A 25163-nucleotide genomic window follows, 5' to 3' on the forward strand; every position below is an offset into this window, starting at 1 on the left:
TATCTGAACGACATTCTTGTTTTCTCAGCCACCCTAGAGATCCATCGAGTTCACATGAAAAAGGTGCTAACTATTCTGAGAAAGCATGGATTGTACGTGAAAGCCGAAAAATGCAACTTTGAAAAAGAGACTATCCAGTTCTTGGGTCTGGTCATCTCCACTAAAGGAGTAGCCATGGATCCCCAGAAAGTAAAAGCGATCCTGGAATGGCCGGTCCTCTCAGACAAAAAAGGCATTCAAAGATTTATTGGCTTTTCAACTTTCTACAGGAGATTTATTAAGAACCATTCGGCCATTATATCACCCATTACCCAACTAACACCTTTGCATTTCAGATTCCATTGGTCACTGGAAGCTCAGGCAGCTTTTGACAGGCTTAAAGCAGTATTTGTCTCGGCACCAGTTCTTCAGAATCCTAATCCTGCATTGCCCTACGTTCTAGAAGTCGATGCATCTGAAGTCGCCACAGGGGCTATCCTTTCCTAACGGCAAGGCCCCAAATCGTTGTTACATCCTGTAGCCTTTTTCTCTCGAAAAATGTCACAACCAGAAAGGAACCATGATGTCGGAGATCGGGAGCTTTTGGCCATTAAAACAGCTTTAGAGGAGTAGAGATTCTTACTTGAAGGTGCAGCACATCCCATCATGATCTTCACTGATCATAAAAACCTTAGGACTGCCAGATGTTTGAAGCCACGCCAAGCGTGGTGGGCGTTATTCTTTTCAAGATTTAATTTTCACATTACTTATTGTCCCGTATCCAAGAATGGAAAGGCCAATGCTCTGTCCCGGATGTTCCCAGACACTCCTGAAGAAACCACTCCCGGCACAATCCGGCCCACTCAGCCTGACCTAAGAGCCTCTATCATTCAAGCCTCTCTCCAGTGCACAGAGCCAGGAACTTCAACCTTAAGGAGGCATGAGGGATTCCTGTGGCATCAGGACACCATTTTTGTTCCCCAGGAAGTCAGACTACAGGCCTTAAAGAGGAAGTAAACTCAGCACCTCAAATGCTCCTTCTTAATAAAACCAGTCTGCTATAGCTTCCTATAACATTCTGCATTACTCTTTGCCCATTCAGATGTTTCTTACTGTTTTCTCAGGTGGTTGTAAAATCATGCTTCCTTATAGACATGTGCATTCGTTTTCGTCCGAATGCATTTTCGTCCGAATTTCAGCTATTTTCGTTTTGACAAACGATAACGAAAGCACAGAATCCGAAAAACGAAAGATCCGACATAAATAAATGCTTTATTTTCATTTTCATTGTTACAACAGTTCGATATAGAATAGGAGATTCGACGTGACTCTGACAATAACAATCTGTGTCTATAGAACCTGTGGTCGAATGTGCCTAACCTTACCTCTATTAGTCCAAGATTATATAGAGAAAATATTCGACAGAGAAAAAAGATTTGACAGAGAGAAAAGATTCTGCAAGTTATTGTCCTAAAAAGTGTTTGGGGACCCGGGTCCTGCCCCAGGGGACATCAATGCAAAAAAAAGTTTTAAGAACGGCCGTTTTTTTCGGGAGCAGTGATTTTAATAATGATTAAAGTGAAACAATAAAAGTGTAATATTCCTTTGAATTTCGTAGGGGGGGGGGGGGTGTCTATAGTATGCCTGTGGAGGGGCGCATGTTTCTGGTGCTTAGAACTGTCCCTGCACAAAGTGTCATTTATGCAGGAAAAAAAGTCCTTTAAAATCACTCGCAGCTATTATGAATTGTCGGCTGCGTAATACAGAGAACACTCATTGAAAGTCATTGATAAAAAAAAATGTAAAAATTTTAAAAAAAGCGTGGGGGTCCCCCAAATTCAATTACCAGGCCCTTCAGGTCTGGTATGGATATTAAGGGGAACCCTGCTTCAAATTTTTAAAAAAATTTGACGCGGGGTTCCCCCTAAATATCCATACCAGACCCTTCAGGTCTGGTATGGATATTAAGGGGAACCCTGCATCAAATTAAAAAAAAGAGAGCTTGCCCCCCCTCCTGAACCGTACCAGGCCACATGCCCTCAACATTGGGAGGATGCTTTGGGGGTCTGTGACCCCTCAAAGCATCATGTCCCCATGTTGATGGGGACAAGGGCCTCATCCCCACAATCTGGATCTGGGGGTCCCCTTGTTAAAGGGAGCCTGCAGATTCTGATAATCCCCCCGCCTGCAGACCCCCACAACCACCAGCCAGGGTTGTGGGGATGAGGCCATTGTCCCCATCAACATGGGGACATGGTGCTTTGAGGGGTCACAGACCCCCAAAGCATCCTCCCAATGTTGAGGGCATGTATCCTGGTACGGTTCAGGAGGGAGGGGGGGCCACTCTCTCGTCCCCCCTCTTTTCCTGCGGCCTGCCAGGTTGCGTGCTAGGATAAAGGGTCTGGTATGGATTTTCAGGGGGACCCCCACGTAATTTTTTTTTTAATTTGACGCGGGGTTCCCCTTAATATCCATACCAGATCTGAAGGGTCTGGTATGGATATTTAGGGGAAACCCCACGTCAAATTTTTTAAAAAATTTGAAGCAGGGTTCCCCTTAATATCCATACCAGACCTGAAGGGCCTGGTAATTGAATTTGGGGGACCCCCACGCTTTATTTATTTATTTATTTATTTTTTTATCAATGACTTTCAATGAGTGTTCTCTGTATTACGGAGCCGACAATTCATAATAGCTGCGAGTGATTTTAAAGGACTTTTTTTCCTGCATAAATGACACTTTGTGCAGGGACAGTTCTAAGCACCAGAAACATGCACCCCTTCACAAGCATACTATCCACACCCCCCAGCTATGAAATTTAAAGGAATATTACACTTTTATTGTTTCACTTTAATCATTATTAAAATCACTGCTCCCAAAAAAACGGCCGTTTTTAAAACTTTTTTTTGCATTGATACATGTCCCCTGGGGCAGGACCCAGGTCCCCAAACTATTTTTAGGACAGTAACTTGCAAATTAGCCTTTAAAATTAGCACTTTAGATTTTGAATGTTGGAGTCCCATAGACTTTAATAGGGTTCTAAAGTTCACACGAAGTATGCTATATACTAGCCCCGTCGAATCTTCTTTATACATTCGACAGGCACCATAAGCCTTCAAAGACAGATTCGACCGTAATTCATGTGGATTTTCAGACGAATGCAATTTTTGAATGAAAAACGAAATAAATAAAAACGAATTTCGGGAGTAACTAAATAAATAAATTTTTCGGACGAAAATGAAATTCCGAAACAAAATATTTTACTCTGCACATGTCTACTTCCTTATAGCAGGCAGTGCCATCTCAGCTACTGTCTTCCGAGGCTGCAGTGTAGATTACTCCCGCCCTTCCTGTCTTTCTCTGCTGTTATCTCGCACATGGTCAGTTGTGTTGCAGCCAAGCCTCATTTTCACTTGAGATTGCTATAGCAACCATCTCCTGCTTATGGAGGCAAATATTTCAGCACTTGTTAACTATGTGGGGATTTTTTAACCCTGTAAAATGCAAATTACTATATAATGCAGTTGATCTTCTTGCTCTGGACTGCTTTGTAATGTGCTGATGTTTACACCCCCTGTGACGTTGCTAGTCACATGGGGTGTTTCAGGAACTGAATGACACTGTAATCTCGTGAGATCTCTGAATAGTGCCGCAGAGAGAAGATGCACATTTATCAATGGACTAATGGCACAATGAGCGTGTACTTAATGAGAGGGAATGTGCGAATGCGGCAGTGACGTCATAAAAACAAACCTGAGAGATTACAAGCAAACCGAGCAGGTTAGGATCAATTCATAAAGAGCAATGCGCACAGTGCTTATTGATGATTGCATCTGGGAAAACTTATCAAGGAGGGTTTACAACCACTTTAAAGAGATTTCATGACCACCTGCTGGCCAGGCATTTCGGGGTCCGAAAGACGATTGACCTTATTCAACGATACCTTTGGTGGCCTTCCCTAAGGTCTGACTGCAATAGATATGTTGATTCCTGTCAGGTTTGCCAATGGAACAAGGGTCCAAAAAAACAGGTCTTGGGGTCTGTTAAGACCCTTACCAGTCCCAGAGCAGCCTTGGAAGAATATCTCTATGGACTTTATTGTTGATCTCCCTCCATCAGAAAATGTTACTACAATTTTGGTAGTAGTGAACAGACTCTATCAAAAATGGCCCACTTCTTACCCTTGCTTGGTACACCTTCTCAGGGGTCAAGTCCTGGGGAAAAAAGTGTGGGAACTCCCACCCAAGATCCACTCCCCCACCAAAAAAAATTAAAAAATGATACATTCATATGCACGAACACTTCAAAAGTGATATTTTTCATCCAATTTTCGTATTTTGTGTAGGAAGCTTAACTGTTAGTACATTAAAAAAAAAATCCTCAATAAAGATAAATACGTAATTCTCTGAATAATCAGCATTCATTCAATTGTGCTTCCATGCAAATGTGAACATCATGTTCTATTTTGTATATAGAGTGTGTATGTGATGAGTTTACACTTTTCATTGAATAGAGTTTGGCTAACACAAGGTCAAACGAAAAGGTCATAAATTAACTGCACATTATCTGGACAGAATGCTTGGGGAGATAGTAATGTGTTCCTGCTTAGGAGATGTATGTTAGCTTGGGGGGCTGCAAACTCTGCAGGGCTCCAACACACTCTCGCTGCTATTCAAACTCTTCACATATTTCCATATAAACTTCCCTCCTGGAATTAAACTTTGCCAGGTATTGTGCTCAGCTTACCACCCCAAACTGATGTTCCTCCCTCAGCTCACCTCTCTCCCTGCATGTCCTGTGAGCAGAATAGCTGATCTACCCGTCAGCTAGACCTAGACCTGATCTACCAGTCAGCTAGCTGTGATTGACAGGTAGATCGAAGTGGAAGCTGTCATGGGGCCCCCTACTGGCAGTGCCTGAATGGTCAGGTGTTACTATTGCGAGCTGTGTCAACAGCTGCTGGTGTTAGCACCTGCCACACAGCTTGCATAATTCAAAGTCTTGCAGGACGTGGCTGCTAACGGGAACTGAGTTCCTGTTGTGGAAAAAGTACAGGAACTCCGTTCCCATGCGTTCCCGCAGGACTTGAGCCCTGCACCTTCTGCCCTAGACACAGCAAAAATCTTTATCAAAGTGATAGTTAGACTACATGGATTACCTGAAAACATAGTCTCCGTTAGAGGGGTACAATTTACCTCTGGTTTCTGGAAAAATCTCTGCAAGATTCTGTCAATTGAGTTATGTCTCTCCTCTGTGTATCATATTAGAGTAACGGCCAGACAGAGGACAAAACCAAACTCTGGAACAATATCTGCGGTGCTTCTGCTCCTTCTCTCAAGACGACTGGGTCTCCCTGCTGCCTTGCACTGAAATTGCCTATAACAACACCATTCACACGGCCACCAATCAGTCACCTTTTTGGGCAAACTACAGCTTTCACCCATCCTTTCTATACAACACAATCCCTGAATCTCTGGTACCAGCCGTCCAGGATAGAATAAGCTTCTTCCAGACTAATTACCAGGTTCTCCAAAGAACCATGCGAAAGGCGCAGGGGGACTTCAAGAAACAATACAGAAGAAAGAGAGGGAATCTTATCTACAAGATGGGTGACAAGGTATGGCTGTATACTATTAACCTCAAACTTCCTTGTCCTTCCAGGAAGCTTGGTTCAAGGTTTGTGAGTCCATTCGAAATCAAGAGGAAAGTGAACCCTGTGGCTTTTGAACTTGCTTTGCCGGCCTCCTACAAGATCCACCCACGTCTACTTACTGAAACTAGCTGTGCCAAGTCCATTTTTGGAAAGAAAGGAGTTGCCACCTCCACCAGTTACCATAGTTAATGACACTGAATATGAGGTTAAAGCCATCCTGGACTGCCGGAGGAGAAGTAGGCAGACTTAATTTCTTGTCAAATGGAAGGGGTATTCTTCAGAGGAAAATTCCTGGGAACCGATGGGTAATATACATGCTCCAAGACTTTTGCAGAATTTCCGCAAAACAAGTACCCAGAGAAGTGGTCTAGATTGAGCATCCGGAGGCTGCCCCTTGGGGGGGGGGGCACTGTCAGGGACATGGCTGTCATGGTGCTGGCAATGCCGCCCAGAACACTCATGGATGCCCATGGAGGGTCCTGAGACGTGCACGAGCATGCATCACGCATCAGAGCACATTGGCTGATGCCGGTGCGCATCAGCACGCATTGGCGCATGCCGGTTCGCATCAGCGCATACCGGTGCACACGCATTATTGACGTGACAGATGCTGGTGCCAGTGGCCCTATTTAAGCTGGCTTGTAACCATAGGGCATTTCTGGATTATCTCCTCAGATCCCTTGTGTACCTTCACCTTGCTTCCTGATCTGTGATACCCGTTGTGACCCAGCTCGCTTTCACCTTGTTTCCTGATCTCCTAGCTTGACCCTTGGACCCTGCTTCTTCTTCCCGATCTCCCGGCTTGACCTTCAGCTTGTACCTGGACCCTGCCTGTGTTTGACCTTGGCTCGCCCTTGTTTATTCTCTGGGCTGATCTATCTGTGTATGAGCCCTGGCCTAGCTCCTGGTTTCTCAATTCATCTGAACACAGCAAGTTCTGCTCTGCCTGCTCCGGCCATCCCTCAGCCGCCGAGCTCATCGAACTGCAAGCAAGCACCCAGCCAACCATGCTTCTTTGGGCACCATGCTTCCTGTTCCCAGCTTAGCCTCAAGTGGAGCCCTCTTAGCATTTCGATCTCCATACACACACCTGACAGAGAAGTTTTAACGCTAATGAGTTACATGACACTGGGGAGGGCAAATGGCTAATTACGCCCAATTTGGACATTTTCACTTAGGAGTGTACTCACTTTTGTTGCCAGTTTAGACATTAATGGCTGTGTGTTGAGTTATTTTGAGGGGACAGCAAATTAACACTGTTATACAAGCTGTACACTCACTACTTTATATTGTAGCAAAGTGTCATTTCTTCAGTGTTGTCAAATGAAAACATAAAAATATTTACAAAAATGTGAGAGTTGTACTCATTTTTGTGAGATACTGTATATATTATACAAATGATTTTTCCATCTGACCGGTCTTGAAAACAGTCTGTTTAGTAGTTTTTCATGGAAACAGAAATTAGGTTACTTCTGTGTGTTTAAGGGGATATTTGTCAAACAAATGCCTTGGTAACAATTACAAAGGCTGTCTTCAAACAATGGGAACTTAGATACCATTGTTGAATTTACAGTTGGATCAGTCTATTGTTTTGTAACCATGTAAAACAATAGCTTGCCATTTCTGACATATATAACCTATGGCATGTATGACACCACAGTGTTATCTTGAGGTAAAATTTGAGAATGTCTCTCTAATTGAAAACAGTATTTGGCTTTTCCAAATAATGGGTCATCAGGCATAAGCTGAAAATAGGACTGCATAATGTACCAGCCAGAAAATACCTAAAGACACTTTCACCTGATCTCCAGCAACTGCTTATAGAAGCCTGGGTCCTCGTTGCCAACGGAGATCAAAACCCCACTGTAACCCGAGTAACTTTTAAGCTTATTAGCTAGGAAGTAGGTAGCATTTTACTTGTTATGGGTATATATCTGTTAGTTTTACATTGTATTCCTAATGGTATAATAGGTATGTATGTAAAGCATTATTGTTTAGTGAAAGCATATACACTGCAGAGGTCTGAGCTTCCTTGCTTATACCGCAAAGTAACTTTACTAGATAGATGCAAACAAAACACATCCCCTTTAAGAAAAGACATTAATAAACTCCTTCTGTGATCCGTTCCACCATATGATTACATGGGGGCTATCAACAGAATTTTTCATTTGGCTTGTTTTCTAACTTTTTTTTGAAGTTACTGTATACTAAAATAAAGTAATCACACATTCAGAAGGTAAAAATATGTCAGCCTTTTAATTCAAATATATATTTAATAAAAATCCAAGTAAATTCACTTTTAAACACATATCTTTATATACATTAGGCAATGGAAGAAAGTGCTTAGAAAGGCAGTTAAAGAACATCAACAATAGGGTACAAGACAAGGCAGGATGACAATATAATGGGCAGGCTTGAACATAAGAAATATTTTTCTGGTACAATGAACATAAGAAATCATTTTAATCAGCAGGCACCATTCTCACATAAGGCTAAATTGATTTTATTGGAGATCTGCTTTGCTCTGAAGCCAGCCTGTACTTTGTTCATACATATTCCCTAAATAGTAGATTAGCTTGATGGCCCATTACTGATTGTGAACTTCCCCGCCATCCCTTTTACTTTCTTAGACTCAAGAAGAAGTCCTTTGTAAGTTGTAAGTCAGGGCTAAAACCCTTCTCACTGCCCATCATGATGTGACAGCACTTGGGCCTTGTCAACCACTACTTAAACAGCCAGCGCTCATCCAGAAGGGACAGGTAGGGAGTGACATGCATCTCCGTGCCCAAGCCTACTAGGTATGGCAGAAGGCTTCAGCAGGTGCATGGGGTAAAGAAGGTAAGTACCAGCAGCAACGGGAGCAATAACAGATTCACTGTAATTTCTAGAAGTGAAATTTCACCCCTAAAGACATGGCTTATGGACAGAAGTTTTAGAGCTTGTTGCTGATGCCTATACAGTGCACATAAAAGTAGTACATATTTCTATAACATTCAATCAGGCATAGTGCATGTTTTAGTACTTATATGATTGTGCTTTAAATGTTTAAAGGAGAAGTCCAGCCTGAGCTTGTTTGGCTGGGCTTCTCCTATGGGTCACAGGAGTGTAATTTGTTTTGCACTCCTGTGACCCGTTTTCAGCAGAGAGCAGTCTGAAGTCCGCTCTCTGCTCTCTGCGTCATCGCGACAAAGTCTGGATCTGGACTGATGTCTGTCTCAGCCTCTCAGCAAGCCGCTTAGAGCCTGAGATGGCCGCTCCCTGCCCCTCCACAGCTCATCCCTCCAATGAGCATGGAGGAGCAGAGAGGAGATCTGCTGACCTCATGGAGATCTGTGAGAACTGAGCCATCGGTGATATTTACTCGGCTCTCAGTGTAAAGGCGGTGGGGGACAGATGCAGCATCCACCTAGGTAAGTATAAATGGGCCAACAAAAACAAAAAAAAATACTTCTTTTTTAAATTAGCAAGGTATATTGCGTTTCACAGCCATTAGAGATTCTAATCTATTTCACTGCATTTATTATGCTTCTTTTAACCTGTATTTCCATCAGGTAGCTTAGCTTCTACTGCAGCAGAACTTTTTGGTCTACATTATGGCTAAAAGGTCTTTTCTCAGTAGTTTTGTTTAGGAGTTTTTGAATTCCTGGCATGGAGTTCAGCATTCTGGACTGATATCCAGGAAGGATTCTTTGGTACACATCAAGGATTTTGCTGCTACAGAACATACTGTACTCAATGTAATGGATCTGTCCATGGCACAGGCAGTGCTGAGTTGACTATGACAAACTTCACATTTCTCTGTACCGTGTTATTCATGGGGACAGGCTGCTGGAAAGGTCAGCTATAGTAGTACAGGTGGACAGAAGGTGTGTCTTTGGTTAAGACTGGCTCAGATTATCTTTTGCTGCATTTCAATGACGGAGCTCAGTAGAAAAAACAAACAAATGCAAAATATTGGTTGAGTATAAAGGGATCTGGCTCTTTGTTATTTGGTGTATCTCTGGCCAAAAGTCCTTCAATTGAAAATGTGATTCAAGAGGCAATTTCCAGTGAAGGGGCTGAGGACAATGACTGGCTGCGAGGCAGGTTGGCTCCCCTCACAACTCTCCATTGAAAAATGCTTGCATCCTTTCCACCCAACGAGATGAGGTAACTGTCATTATGAGCGAAGCGAACGTTGGTTACATGACTCCCATGGCCAGAATACACATGGCTCGGAGCCTAGCAGGGAAATATATGTGAAAAGTTATACAGTCACCAAAATGTATACACATTTATATGTTCTACATACAGTATATCACTAATAACACCTGTATTAAATATTGAACAGTCTAATTGACAATATGAACAGATTTCCACAGCATATGATATGTCAGCATTATTAGAAATCAAATGTATTATGTATTCCAATACTTAATGACTTCATATCTCATATTGTATGGCCAAGTCCTGCAAACGGCTTCATAATGATGATAACAGGATGGTATCAGTCCTTTTTAATAGAAGAGCTTTTAATGGGCCAGTTTCTACAGCTACAGGAAAAGACAACTCTATTTCTATAATATATATATATATATATATATATATATATATATATATAGTGGTAGTGAGGTACCCTACCAGCGTTTGGACAGAGGATTCTGAACCAGGCAGGTTGAGGGGCTCCAGTTTATTGGCCTATTTGGAAGGAAACTGAAACTGGAAACTACTAAAATCAATTTTGGGATCCTGAGCCTGGGGATTTCGTAGCGATCCGGGTGGGATGAAATTCCCAGTCCTGGGTACAGGTTTTGAGATCCACCAGCATACTGACTGGTCAGGTGTGTGCTGGGCTATTTGTAGACACCTGACCATAGTTCTGGGCTCCACCCTTCTGAGGAGTCCAGGCAAGCAAGGGAGAAGTGTGCATGTCTGCACAGGTCTGTGTGTCAGAGCAGACAGAGGGTCCAAGCCTGTGGGCTGGAACAGCAAGAAAGATGGAAAAGAGTGCTGAGGTACAGAGTGTACAGGAACTCTGTTATAGAGCTGAGAGGGCTGGAGCATAAGTCTGAGCAGCAGTGCTGCTAAAGAGAGCCAGGTGGCTTGGTATTTTTGGTTTAACTTGCATTGTTGCTGTGGAAAGCTGAAACCCCTGTGTGGGCAACTCTTCTGTTATCAGACATTTTCTTTCTTTAAGAAAAGGGGGCATACAAGCCCTTAAAAAACGGCATATCTGGCGTGGACTCAGCTAAAACAACCCCTGATGTTTATATATATATATAGTTGTGCTCATAAGTTTACATACCCTGGCAGAATTTGTGATTTCTTGGCCATTTTTCAGGGAATATGAATGATAACACAAAAACTTTTTCCTTCACCCATGGTTAGTGTTTGGCTGAAGCCATTTATTATCAATCAACTGTGTTTAATCTTTTTAAATCATCGCAACAGAAACTACCCAAAATGACCCTGATCAAAAGTTTACACACCCCAGTTCTTAATACCGTGTATTGCCCCCTTTAACATCAATGACAGCTTGAAGTCCTTTGCGGTATTTGTGGATGAGGCTCTTTATTATTGGCTCAATGATATTGAGGTCAGGAGACTGAGATGGCCACTCCAGAACCTTCACTTTATTCTGCTGTAGCCAATGACAGGTTGACTTGGCCTTGTGTTTTAGATCATTTCCATGTTGGAATGTCCAAGTACGTCCCATGCACAGCTTCCTGGCTAATTAATGCAGATGTTTCTCCAATATTTTTTGATAACATACTGCATTCATCTTGCCATCAATTTTGACCAAATTACATGTGCCTTTGTAGCTCACACATTCCCAAAACATCAGCGATCCACCTCCTTGTTTCACAGTAGGAATGGTGTAACTTTCATCACAGGCCTTGTTGATTCCTCCAGAAATGTTGGGTTTATGGTTGTGGCCAAAAAGCTAAATTTTGGTCTCATCACTCCAAATGACTGTGCCAGAAGGTTTGAGGTTTGTCTCTGTGCTGTTTGGCGTATTGTAAGCGGGTTACTTTGTGGCATTTGCGTATAAATGGCTTTATTCTGGCAACTCGACCATGCAGCCCATCTTTCTTCAAGTGCCTCCTTATTGTGTATCTTGAAACAGCCACATCACTTGTTTTTAGAGAATCCTATAGTTCACCTAAAGTTATTTGTGGGTTTTTCTTTGCATCCGAACAATTTTCCTGGCAGTTGTGGCTGAAATTCTAGTTGGTCTACCTGACCATTTTATGGTTTCAAGAGAACCCCTAATTTTCCACTTCTTGATTAGAGTTTGAACACTGCTGATTGTCATTCTCAATTCCTTGGATATCTTTTTATATCCCTTTCCTGTTTTATACAGTTCAACTAACTTTTCCCACAGATCCTTTGACAATTATTTTGCTTTCCCCATGATTCAGAATCCAGAAACGTCAGTGCAGCACTGGCTGAAAAATGCAAGGGTCTGTCAGGAGTCCAGAAACTCATTGACCTTTTATATACACACACACACACACTAATTACAAGAAAACAGATCACAGGTAAAGATGGTTACCGTTAATAGCCATTCAAAACCCATTTGTGTGAAATTTTGAGCATGTTATCAGGCCAAAATCACCAGGGTATATAAACTTTTGATCAGGGTCGTTTGGGTAGTTTCTGTTGTGATTATGATTTAAAAAGAGTAAAGAAGTTGATTGATAATAAATGGCTTCAGCCGAACACTAACATGAGTAAAATAAATGTTTTTGTGTTATCATTCATATTCTCTGAAAAATGGCCAAGAAATAAACTCTGCCAGGGTATGTAAACTTATGAGCACAACTGTCCGTGTGTGTATGTGTGTGTGTGTGTGTGTATATATAGTTGCAATAAAAAGTATTTGAACCCTTTTGAAATGATATTTATTTCTGCACAAATTGGTCATAAAATGTGATCTGATCTTCATCTAAGTCATAAAAATAGACAATCACAGTCTGCTTAAACGAATAACACACAAAGAATTAAATGTTACCATGTTTTTTTGAACACACCATGTAAACATTCACAGTGCAGATGGAAAAGTTATGTGAACCCCTAGACTAATGAGATCTCCAAGAGCTAATTGGAGTGAGGTGTCAGCCAACTGGAGTCCAATCGATGAGATGAGATTGGAGGTTTTGGTTACAGCTGCCCTGCCCTATAAAAAGCACACACCAGTTCTGGGTTTGCTTTTCACAAGAAGCATTGTCTGATGTGAATGATGCCTCACACAAAAGAGCTCTCAGAAGACCTATGATTAAGAATTGTTGACTTGCACTGTCCACCAGCTGAAGCTCAACAGAAGATCGGTGTTGCAACAGGAAAACGACCCAAAGCATAGAAGTAAATAAACAACAGAATAGCTTAAACAGAAGAAAATACGCCTTCTGGAGTGGCCCAGTCAGAGTCCTGACCTCAACCCGATTGAGATGCTGTGGCATTACCTCAAGAAAGCGATTCACACCAGACATTCGAAGAATATTGCTGAACTGAAACAGTTCTGTAAAAAAGAATGGTCAAGAATTACTCCTGACCGTTGCGCACGTCTGATTTGCAACTACAGGAAATGTTTGGTTGAAGTTATTGCTGCCAAAGGAGGTTCGACCAGTTATTAAATCCAAGGGTTCGCATACTTTTTCCTCCTGCAGTGTGAATGTTTACATGGTGTGTTCAATAAAAACATGTTAATAATTAATTCTTTGTGTGTTATTAGTTTAAGCTGACTGTGATTGTCTATTATTGTGACTCAGATGAACATCAGATCACATTCCATGACCAATTTGTGCGGAAATCTTTATCATTCCAAAAGGGTTCACATACTTTTTATTGCAAATATATATATATATAAAATTATTCTTTTTTTGGGAGTCTACAGGGGCAATTATTTAATTTTTTGCACACAAGCTAAAATCTGCATTTTTTTTATAAAATAATAAAATAATTGTAGTTGCAATGTTTAACCACTTTCAGACCGGACCATTTTGCTGGTAAATGACCAGAGGTCTTTTTACACTTTGGCACTGCGCTGCTTTAACTGGTAATTGCGCGGTCATGCAATGTTGTACCCAAACGAAATTTGCGTCCTTTTCTTCCCACAAATAGAGCTTTCTTTTAAAGGTATTTGACTGACTCTGCGATTTTTATTTTTTGCGATATAAACGTAAAAAGACCGCAAATTTTGAAAAAAAAATGATATTTTCTACTTTTTGTTATTAGAAAAATCCAATAAACTCAATTTTAGTCATACATTTAGGCCAAAATGTATTCAGCCACATGTCTTTGGTAAAAAAAAGTCAATAACTGTATATTTATTGGTTTGCGCAAAAGTTGTCACATCTACAAACTAAGGTACATTTTCTGGAATTTACGCAGCTTTTAGTTTATGACTGCCTATCTCATTTCTTGAGGTGCTAAAATGGCAGGGCAGTACAAAACACCCCCAAATGACCCCATTTTGGAAAGTAGACACCCTAAGGAAATTGATAAGAGGCATGTTGAGCCCATTGAATATTTTATTTTTTTGCCGCAAGCGATTGAATAATGACAAAAAAAAAATTATTTTTTTTTTTTTACACAAAGTTGTCACTAAATGATATATTGCTCACACATGCCATGGTTATATGTGGAATTGTACCCCAAAATACATTCTGCTGCTTCTCCTGAGTACGGGGATACCACATGTGGTCGACTTTTTGGAAGCCTAGCCGCGTACGGGGCCCCGAAAGCCAAGCACCGCCTTCAGGATTTCTAAGGGCATACATATGTCATTTTACTTCTCACTACCTATCACAGTTTTGAAGGCCATAAAATGCCAAGATGGCACAAAACCCCCACAAATGACCCCATTTTAGAAAGTAGACACCCCAAGCTATTTGCTGAGAGGCATGTTGGGTCCATGGAATATTTTATATTTTGCCACAAGTTGCGGGAAAATGACAAACTTTATACATTTTTCACAAAGTTGTCACTAAATGATATATTGCTCACACATGCTATGGGCATATGTGAAATTACACCCCAAAATAAATTCTGCTGCTTCTCCTGAGTACGGGGATACCACATGTGTGGGATTTTTTGGGAGCCTAGCCGCGTACGGGGCCCCGAAAACCAAGCACCGCCTTCAGGCTTTCTAAGGGCGTAAATTTTTAATTTCACGCCTCACTACCTATTACAGTTTTGAAGGCCATAAAATGCCAAGATGGCACAAAACCCCCACAAATGACCGCATTTTAGAAAGTAGACACCCCAAGCTATTTGCTGAGAGGCATGTTGAGTCCATGGAATATTTTATATTTTGCCGCAAGTTGCGGGAAAATTACAAACTTTTATTTTTTTTTTTTTTTTTTTCACAAAGTTGTCACTAAATGATATATTGCTCACGCATGCCATGGGCATATGTGAAATGACACCCCAAAATAAATTCTGCTGCTTCTCCTGAGTACGGGGATACCACATATGTGGGACTTTTTGGGAGCCTAGCTGCGTACAGGGCCCCAAAAGCCAAGAACCGCCTTCAGGCTTTCTAAGGGCGTAAATCTTTGATTTCACGCCTCACTACCTATTACAGTTTTGAAGGCCATAAAATGTCAAGATGGCACAAAACCCCCACAAATGACCCCATTTTAGAAAGTAGACACCCCAAGCTATTTGCTGAGAGGCATGTTGAGTCCTTGGAATATTTTATATTTTGCCGCAAGTTGCGGGAAAATTACAAACTTTTTTTTTTTTATTTATTTTTTCACAAAGTTGTCACTAAATGATATATTGCTCACGCATGCCATGGGCATATGTAAAATGACACCCCAAAATAAATTCTGCTGCTTCTCCTGAGTACGGGGATACCACATGTGTGGGATTTTTTGGGAGCCTAGCTGCGTACGGGGCCCCGAAAGCCAAGAACCGCCTTCAGGCTTTCTAAGGGCGTACATTTTTGATTTCACGCCTCACTACCTATTACAGTTTTGAAGGCCATAAAATGCCAAGATGGCACAAAACCCCCACAAATGACCCCATTTTAGAAAGTAGACACCCCAAGCTATTTGCTGAGAGGCATGTTGAGTCCATGGAATATTTTATATTTTGCCACAAGTTGCGGGAAAATTACAAACTTTTATTTTTTTTTCACAAAGTTGTCACTAAATGATATATTGCTCACACATGCCAGGGACATATGTGAAATGACACCCCAAAATAAATTCTGCTGCTTCTCCTGAGTACGGGGATACCACATGTGTGGGACTTTTTGGGAGCCTAGTCGCGTACGGGGCCCCGAAAACCAAGAACCGCCTTCAGGATTTCTAAGGGTGTAAATTTTTGATTTTACACCTCACTACCTATCACAGTTTTGAAGGCCATAAAATGCCAAAATAGCACAAAACCCCCCAAAATGACCCCATTTTGGAAAGTAGACACCCCAAGCTATTTGCCAAGAGGCATGGTGAGTATTTTGCAGCTCTCATTTGTTTTTGAAAATGAAGAAAAAAAAAATAATGTATATTTTTTTTCTTTTTTTCAATTTTCAAAACTTTGTGACAAAAATGAAGGTCTGCAAAATACTCACCATACCTCTCAGCAAATAGCTTGGGGTGTCTCCTTTCCAAAATGGGGTCACTTGGGGGGATTTTGTGCTATCTGGGCATTCCATGGCCTCCGAAACTGTGATAGGCAGTGAGGAATGAAATCTAAAATTTACACCCTTAGAAATCCTGAAGGTGGTGCTTGGATTTTGGGGTACCGTATGCGGTTAGGCTCCCAAAAGGTCTCACACTTGTGGTATCCCCGTACTCAGGAGAAGCAACAGAATGTATTTTGGGGTGTAATTTTACATATAACCATGGCATGTTTGAGCAATATATCATTTAATGACAACTTTGTGCAAAAAAAATAAAATAAAAAAATAATAATGTATTTTTTCCACAACTTTTGTCAAAATATAAAATATTCCATGGACTCGACCTGCCTCTCAGCAAATAGCTTGGGGTGTCTACTTTCTAAAATGGGGTCATTTGGGGAGGTTTTGAACTGTCCTGGCATTTTATACACAACATTTAGAAGCTTATGTCACACATCACCCACTCTTCTAACCACTTGAAGAAAAAGCCCTTTCTGACACTTTTTGTTTACATGAAAAAATATTTTTTTTTGCAAGAAAATTACTTTGAACCCCCAAACATGAAGTGTTTTTTTAAAGCAAAAGCCCTACCGATTAAAATGGTGGGTGTTTCATTTTTTTTTTCACACGGTATTTGCGCAGCGATTTTTCAAACGCATTTTTTGGGGAAAAAACACACTTTTTTTTATTTTAATGCACTAAAAATTACTATATTGCCCAAATGTTTGATGAAATAAAAAATATGATCTTAGGCCGAGTACATGGATACCAAACATGACATGCTTTAAAATTGAGCAGAAACGTGCAGCTGCGACAAACTACGTACATTTTTAAAAGCCTTTAAATGCCTTTACAGGTGACCACTTTAGATTTACGGAGGAGGTCTACTGCTAAAATTAGTACCCTCGATCTGACCTTCGTGGTGATACCTCACATGCATGGTGCAATTGCTGTTTACATATGCCACCAGACCAACGCTTGCGTTCCGCGTTGCGCCTTAGCAGGGGGGGACAGGGGTGTTTTTTTTTATTTATTTATTTTTTATTATTTATTTTGATTTTTTATTTTTTTTTTAAACTGTTCCTTTCATTTATATATATTTTTTTATGATTTTTATTGTTATCTCAGGGAATGTAAATATCCCCTATGATTGCAATAGGTAGTGACAGGTACTCTTTTTCAAAAAAATTAGGGTCTATCAGACCCTAGATCTCTCCTCTGTCCTCAAAGCATCTGACCACACCAAGATTGGTGTGATAAAATGCTTTCCCAATTTCCCAAAGGCGCTGTTTACATCCCGCAAAATCTAAGTCATGAAATGCTCGTAGCTTCCGGTGTCTTAGGCCATAGAGATGATTGGAGCCATTCTGATCTCTGATCAGCTCTATGGTCAGCTGGCGGAACCACCGGCTGCATTCTCAGGTTCCCTGTTGGGACAGGAGAGCCTGAGAAAACCATGGAAGATGGTGCGGGGGGGGGGACATTCCCTCCCACTGCTTGTAAAAGTAGTCTAGAGGCTAATTAGCCACTAGGATTGCTTTTACATAAAAGCCGACCGCTGGCTGAAAAGAATGATACCAAGATGATACCTAAACCTGCAGGCATCATTCTGGTATAAGCACTCAAAGTCCCGCAACATACCAGTATGTTGCTGGAACTGGTTGGGCATATATTGTAATTTTTTTTTCATGCAGCCTGTGGGCTGAACGAAAAAAAAATATTGATCGGTGGGTATGCCCACCATTAGATACCACCCTTCATCCACCCACTTTCTAATGGTGGGCATACATGCACCATTTATATATGCCGAAGCATGGGGGCATCCTCCCGCAAAAGGTAGGAGCAGATCGCTCCTCCACCCCGTATGCCCCCATGCTTCGGCATATATGCTCTTTTTTAACTGTGGTGGTGAAATCACCTCCGACAGTGCTGGAGTCGCGGCTTTATGTATCATGGGAGCAAACGCTGTTGCTGTCAAGATAAATAAATCCGCTCTGCAGCAGAATGGCGTACCTGCTAAGCAAATGATGGTTAACAATAAAACAAAGTAACATTACAGTATAACAGTAGGACTTACCATACCTGCAAAGCAAATACAAAAAAAATCGCAAAAAATAACACATTTAACACAATCTGTGCCTAAAATATATATATGCCGAAGCATGGGGGCATCCTCCCGCAAAAAAGTTATGCCGCGTACATACATTCAAACTTTTCCACGGGCAAGCCCTCCGTCGGAATTTTGACTGTATGTACGCGGCATTAGGAGCAAAATCGCTCCTCCACCCCTTATGCCCCCATGCTTCGGCATATATGCTCTTTTTTAACTGTGGTGGTGAAATCACCTCCGACAGCGCTGGAGTCGTGGCTTTACATATCGTGGGAGCAAACGCTGTTGCTGTCAAGATAAATAAATCCACGCTACAGCTGAATGGCGTACCTGAAAACAAAAAATGGTTAACAATAAAACATTGCAGAATAGAATACAGTACAAAGGAGCAGAACAATAGAGAGAGAATAGAGAGAGAGAGAGAACAATAAAACGACAACTATTTTTGGTTTTTTTATTTTATATTTTTTTTGGTTTTTTGTTTTTTTTACTTTTTTTTTTTTTTTTAACACTTTTTCTGTTGTAACGGTTCCAGCGGTTTGGGTCTCTCAAAATGCGATGGCATCTTGGGAGACCCTGTGAACGTGTGCCTAGCCTGTGCAATGCTGTACCCTACGCTAATACTCAACTAGTGAATGGTAGCGTTCAAAACACTCACCCTGACAAAGACCAGGCTGGTCAGGACAGCGGGGACAATAAGAACGGGTGTCACGCCTAAATCCGCGCTTTCTGCAGACACGACATTTTCTTTGGGGGGCTCGTTGGGTAGGGGTACTCGGGATGACATAAGAATAATGCCTCTCATGCAGCCGGCTTACTGCATCTGGTAGGGGAAGGTGAGGTGGAGCACCGCCTGGATACAGAAGGGCTCTGACGATATCCTCCTGGAATTTGAGGAAGGATCCAGTCCGTCCTGAAGCTTTGTGTAGTACATAAGCATTCAGTATAGCCAATTGTAATAAATAAACAGACACTTTTTTGTACCAGCGTCTGGACTTACGGGCAACTAGATACGGCGCCAACAACTGGTCATTGAGGTCCACCCCTCCCATGTTAAGGTTATATTTGTGGACACAGAGGGGTTTCTCCACAATACCAGTCGCCGTAGGAATTTGGACCGTCGTGTCTGCATGAAGGGAGGTAAGAACGAAAACATTCTTATTATCCCTCCACTTCATAGCGAGCAAATTATTACTGCGCAAGCAGGCTCTCTCCCCCAGCCTAAGACGGGACTCTACAAGCCGCTGGGGAAAGCCCCGGCGATTAGGTCGCACGGTGCCACATGCTCCAATCTGCTGATCAAACAAGTGACTAAACAGTGGCACGCTTGTGTAATAATTGTCCACGTACAAGTGGTACCCCTTTCCGAATAAGGGTGACACCATGTCCCACACTATCTTGCCAGCGCTTCCTATGTAGTCAGGGCAGTTCTCCGGCTCTACGTGACTATCTCTTCCCTCATAAACCATGAAACTACGTGTATAGCCTGTGGCCCTGTCACAGAGCTTATACATCTTGACCCCGTATCTGGAACGCTTGTTGGGGACGTATTGTTTGAATGACAAGCGACCAGAAAACTTAATCAGGGACTCATCAACGCAGACAACTTGATCGGGAGTAAACAAGTCTGCAAAACGTTGGTTGAAGTGGTTTATGAGGGGCCGAATTTTGTAGAGCCGATCGTACTCAGGGTCTCCACGAGGACGACAGAGTTCATTGTCGCTGAAGTGCATGAACCGCAAAATCATCTCATATCGTGCCCTGGACATGGAAGCAGAGAACACGCGCATATGGTGAATTGGGTCAATGGACCAATATGACCGCAACTCACTCTTTTTGGTTATGCCCATGTTGAGGGAGAGGCCCAGAAAGATTTTAAATTCGGAAACCGTAACTGGTTTCCATTGTCTGGCAAGGGCGGACTGGGGAATAGTGGCGATGTGTTGAGCAGCGTACAAATTGGTTTGGTCCACAATAGATCTAAAGAGATCTTCGGTGAAAAACAGTGAGTAAAAGTCAAGTGTCGTAAAATCAACTGTTTCCACGTTAATGCCAGGTTGGCCAGTGAATGGGGGAAGTACGGGTTCTGCAGAAGTGGTGGGCACCCAAATAGGATTGGCGAATTCTGCAGGAAGGGCACTATGGGTACGACGGGCCTGTCTTTGTCTTCTTCTTGGTGGCAGCGGGACACTACTTGTGCTTGCCACCTCGCCAGCTTGAACTGCACTTATGGGACTCGCCACGTCACCACGTGTTACTGCAGTGCTGGATGTAGGTCCAGGGTGTACTAGGCCGCTGGTGCTTGCCAGTTCACCAGAAGGATGAGCGGCTCTAGTACGTCTCTGCTCCATACGAGTGGCCTGCGGTTTATGCACCTCAACAACAGAATACATACGGGATTGGGCACACCTGTCCCTAACAGAGGCCTCATCTCCGTCGTCAGAGCTATCTGTCATGGAGCCGCTGTCCTCTACAGGATCGTATTCTGAGCCTGAATCTGACAGATGAGTGACGTCCTCTTCACTATCTGTCATGCTCAGAAACGTGTAGACCTCTTCACTAGTGTACCTTCGCTTTGCCATTTTGGGCTCTAAATTTAGGGGTACACTAGTGAGACTCACAGGTAAAAAAGCACCTAGCCTGTCAGCGACTGTTTCAAAACGCTACAAAAAAAACTGTTAGCGATCGCAGGGATCAAGCCTGACTCTGCGAACGCTGCAGTTATGTGTGTTGTGTTTTGTAAGTGACAGTGATCGATTGATACTGCACTTGGGTGGGCTGGGCTGGGCTTGGCGGAGGGGCTAAACGCAGGTGCTAGCGGGTATCTGGGCTGATCCCGCTAACAATGCGTTTTGGGAAACCTAAAATGCAGGCAATGCTAATATAGATCTGATCAGATACTATATTACTAAGGGAGGTGTATGCTTTGCACGTGGGTGTTAGCGGTACTGGCACTAACCTGACGCTGGGGCGACGCAGGCCTTATCTGACCCTCAAACTTATATCACCCGCCGGGTGATCAGGGGGTTAAACCTTTATTAGGTAATAAATGGCGGGTGCCCTGAAACAAAAAAAAAAATAACTAACCAACCAGCGTCACCTGTAACAGTTATATGGTGATCACTGGTGAAAGGGTTAACTGGGGGGCAATCAGGGGGCTATGCGGTAGTATATGGGGGTCCCTGACGCTATAAAAAGCTGCGGCGAACCCAAATACTTACCTGCCTAACTAGCGTCACCTGTGACACTAATACAGCGATCAGAAAAAAATCGCTTATTAGTGACACTGGCGACGGGGGGTGATCACGGGGTTAAACCTTTATTGGGGGGGTTAGGGGGGCACCCTAGAGCTAAAGGGGGCTAACCCTAACTGCCCTAACAGTTATTACAGTCACAAATGACACCAATGCAAAAAAAAAAAAATGCACTTGGTGTCACTGTGACTGGGGGGGGCAGGGGTGATTGGGGGGTGATTGGGGGGTGATCGGGGGGGTGAAAAGTGTGCCTGGCGTGTTCTACTGTTAGTGTAGTGTGTTGGTGCAACTCACCGATCCTCTCTCCTCCGTGCCGGAACGAAAAAGACCGACACGAGGAGAGATTACATCATTTCCTCTCCTGTGTTTACATTACAGGAGAGGAAGTGATGTCACCGGACATTTCTATTCGTCGGGAGCGATCGCGAGGGGGTGGCCATGAATGAATGGCCGTCCCCTCGTCCGGGATCGCTCCCGAACGAATACCGACCGCCGCAGGCACCGGGCGGGGGCCCGATCGGGCCCCCGACCCGGGGGAAGGCAGGGACGTACATGTACGCCCATATGCCTGCCCGTGCCATGCTGTCGACGTACATCATCGTGCGGCGGTCGGCAACTGGTTAATGCTGTATAATATTTGAACAGTTATTTTATCAAATGCATACTTTCTGGAAAAATATGCTAAAATTAATTTAAGTGCAAACAAAAAAATGATACAATTGTTTGGTAAAATATAGAATACAAGGTTGAGTCAAATAAATAGATACCAAACAGGTCAAGTCTTAAAATTGCAGACTAGGTCAGACGGAATCAGTCTGTCGGACAATCCGATCCTAGAAATCTGTCCGACGGACTCAATTCCTATCAGGAAAACCGTTCGTCTGTATGCTGGTCTGATGGACCAATACGACGCAAGGGAAGCTTTTGGCTACTGGTTATTGAACTTCCTTTTCTAGTCCTGTCTTACGTCATCACGTTCAAAATGAACGGACTTTCGAACGAACTTAGTCCGTTCGTGTGGCCAAGTCCATTCAGAAAGTCCGTCGGAACGCCGCCGAAAGTCCGTCGAGAAGACCGTCGGACCTAGTCTGCTGGAAAGTCCAGTTGTATGTACGCGGCATAAGGTTTTTTTTATTTTTTATTTAAAATAACAAAACTATCAAACTTACCTCCACTGCGCAGCCCGTTTTGCACAGAGTGGCCCCGAACATACTTATATACTTGCTGCCTAATATAGCCCACTGACTTTCAGGTGCCATTAATGAGATGTTAGTCACTTTACCGGTCAGTGATCTTAAGGTGGGGGCAGGGACCTTTTGGTTGTATACTGTATATTTGCTAACTGGTAGGGTATGCTGTGCACTTTATTCATATGTTGTCAATCCAAGATGTTGTCACATGTAAGACTATTAGCACTATAATTTCTAACATAGCTTGATGTTACTAGCATTTTACCTTTGGTTTATTGCACGGGTATCGGAAAAGGTGAACTTTACAGAAATCATCAGCAACAGAGATCATGGTCATATCACAAGAGCGAGCAAGTGCATTGATATCTGTCCCATCGGATCCCTCTGGCCATACACCTATTAGACATAAAAATACAATTCTTTGTCTTTTTATATACAAATAATTTGATTTGCACATTATGTTCTATTCAGATATACATAAATTAGCAGAGGTTACACAAAGTGTTATGTCAGATGTGTACCAGCGTTGCCACCTTTAAAGTGTTTGAGCATAACCTGTATTATTAAAAATGACCTCTTATATCATATATTTTCGCACCTGGTATCCAACTGTAAGGTATGCTTTTATATCAGCACATTAGGATGTTCTTTTGTTTTTTAGCAAAAGTTTGCAAAGACTTGTGTCTGATACTTCAGAAAGTAGGGAAGACTGCTTACTATTTGCTATAGGAACTAATTCATGCTTTAGGTATGTTTAACATTTTTATTGTGCTGTAATTTGCATGAAAGATGTTGTAATAAAGACATTGTTTTTATTTAATAAATCAGTGGTTGATGCACACTTTATTACTGTTCTTTTCTCTTTTTTTTTTAATTTTTAATTTTATTTCTTTTTTTACAAAGCTATCTTCAAGTCACAAAAATATCCTTTAAATACTATTTGTTGGAGCTCTCAGAAGACAGTTTTGGTTTTCAGATAAACAAAAAAAGAAAAAGATATCCCCAAGTGGGGTTTTTTGCCAGCGTATATTACCTGTAAAGGCTTAATGGGTATGTATATGTACCGTATATACTCGAGTATAAGCCGAGATTTTCAGCCTCTTTTTTGAGGCTGAAAGTGCCCCCCTCGGCTTATACTCGAGTCATCGCTGTCTGCCCGCTCGATCAGCGTGTCGAGCAGACAGACAGCGGCCATTCTACTATTCAAAAGCCGCGCCTCCGGCTCCGCCTTCGCCTGTGATAGGCGGAACACTGAATTTCCCAGCAGCCTGTGTTCCGCCTATCACGGACATCGTATCATCCTCGTACTACGGACGAGGATGATACGACGTCAGTGATAGGCGGAACACAGGCTGCTGGGAAATTCAGTGTTCCGCCTATCACAGGCGAAGGAGGAGGCGCGGCTTTTGAATTTTACAATGGCCGCCGAAGAGGGCACGGGACGGAGGCAAGGCAAGGCAAGGCAAGGCAAGGCAAGGCACGGCACGGCACGGGACGGGACGGAGGCAAGGCAAGGCAAGGCACGACACGACGGCAAGGCACGGCACGGGACGGCACGGGACGGAACGGAGGCAAGGAGGCAAGGCACGGGACGGAGGCTCGGGACAAAGGTAGGCTGGACACACACACACACACACACACACACACACACACACACACACACACGGATGGATACACACACACACAGGGATGGGTGGATGGATGGAGACACACACAGGGATGGGTGGATGGATGGAGACACACACAGGGATGGATGGATGGATGGAGACACACACACACACACAGGGATGGATGGATGGATGGATGGAGACACACACACACAGGGATGGATGGATGGATGGACACACACACACACAGGGATGGATGGACGGACACACAGGGATGGACGGACACACAGGGATGGACGGACACACAGGGATGGACGGACACACACACAGGGATGGACAGGCATGTCTCACCCTCGGCTTATACACAAGTCAATAAGTTTGCCAGTTTTTTTGGGGGTAAATTGGGGGCCTCGGCTTATATTCGGGTCGGCCTATACTCGAGTATATACGGTAAATAATGACGTATGACAATTTATTGAAAGTAACAAATGTTTATTAATAAAAAATGAGGATTAAACAGGTGACACAGTGGTCAGGGACTGAGCTCAACTATGTGAATAAAAATATATAGCATATTGCATATGTGGACAGAAATACAATTATAATACTTAAACTATGATATAACTTAAGGTACAATAAAAATAGATAATGTAGACCCTTTACGCGTTTCGACCCGCTCGGGGGTCTTCTTCAGAAGGTTTTTATCTATTATAAAAAAGGGGGAGACAAATATAAATATATATATACCCATACATGAT

At 42.7% G+C, this 25163-nt stretch overlaps 2 protein-coding genes across 3 annotated transcripts in view; one reads left to right on the plus strand and one right to left on the minus strand.

The window, feature by feature from the left end:
* LOC143925438 (uncharacterized) overlaps positions 1-486 on the plus strand; it is a 1910-nt gene extending 1424 nt beyond the window's left edge. The window contains exon 2 of the mRNA XM_077449983.1: positions 29-486. Coding sequence (XP_077306109.1) covers positions 29-486 — 458 coding nt within the window. The remainder of the gene's footprint in view (positions 1-28) is intronic.
* Positions 487-7864: 7378 nt separating this feature from the next.
* Positions 7865-25163, minus strand: part of EML3 (EMAP like 3) — a 194898-nt gene continuing 177599 nt past the window's right edge. For both annotated transcript variants that reach the window (XM_077455852.1, XM_077455850.1), the window contains 2 exons: positions 23064-23194; positions 7865-9853 (listed from right to left, as the gene is read on the minus strand). In XM_077455852.1, the coding sequence (XP_077311978.1) occupies positions 9665-9853; positions 23064-23194 (320 nt within the window). In that variant the 3' untranslated portion in view covers positions 7865-9664. The remainder of the gene's footprint in view (positions 9854-23063; positions 23195-25163) is intronic.

This window comes from Lithobates pipiens, unplaced genomic scaffold (assembly GCF_037356315.1).
Source record: "Lithobates pipiens isolate NorthernLeopardFrog02 unplaced genomic scaffold, aLitPip1_a1.2 Scaffold_10, whole genome shotgun sequence".
Classification (NCBI taxonomy): Eukaryota; Metazoa; Chordata; class Amphibia; order Anura; family Ranidae; genus Lithobates; species Lithobates pipiens.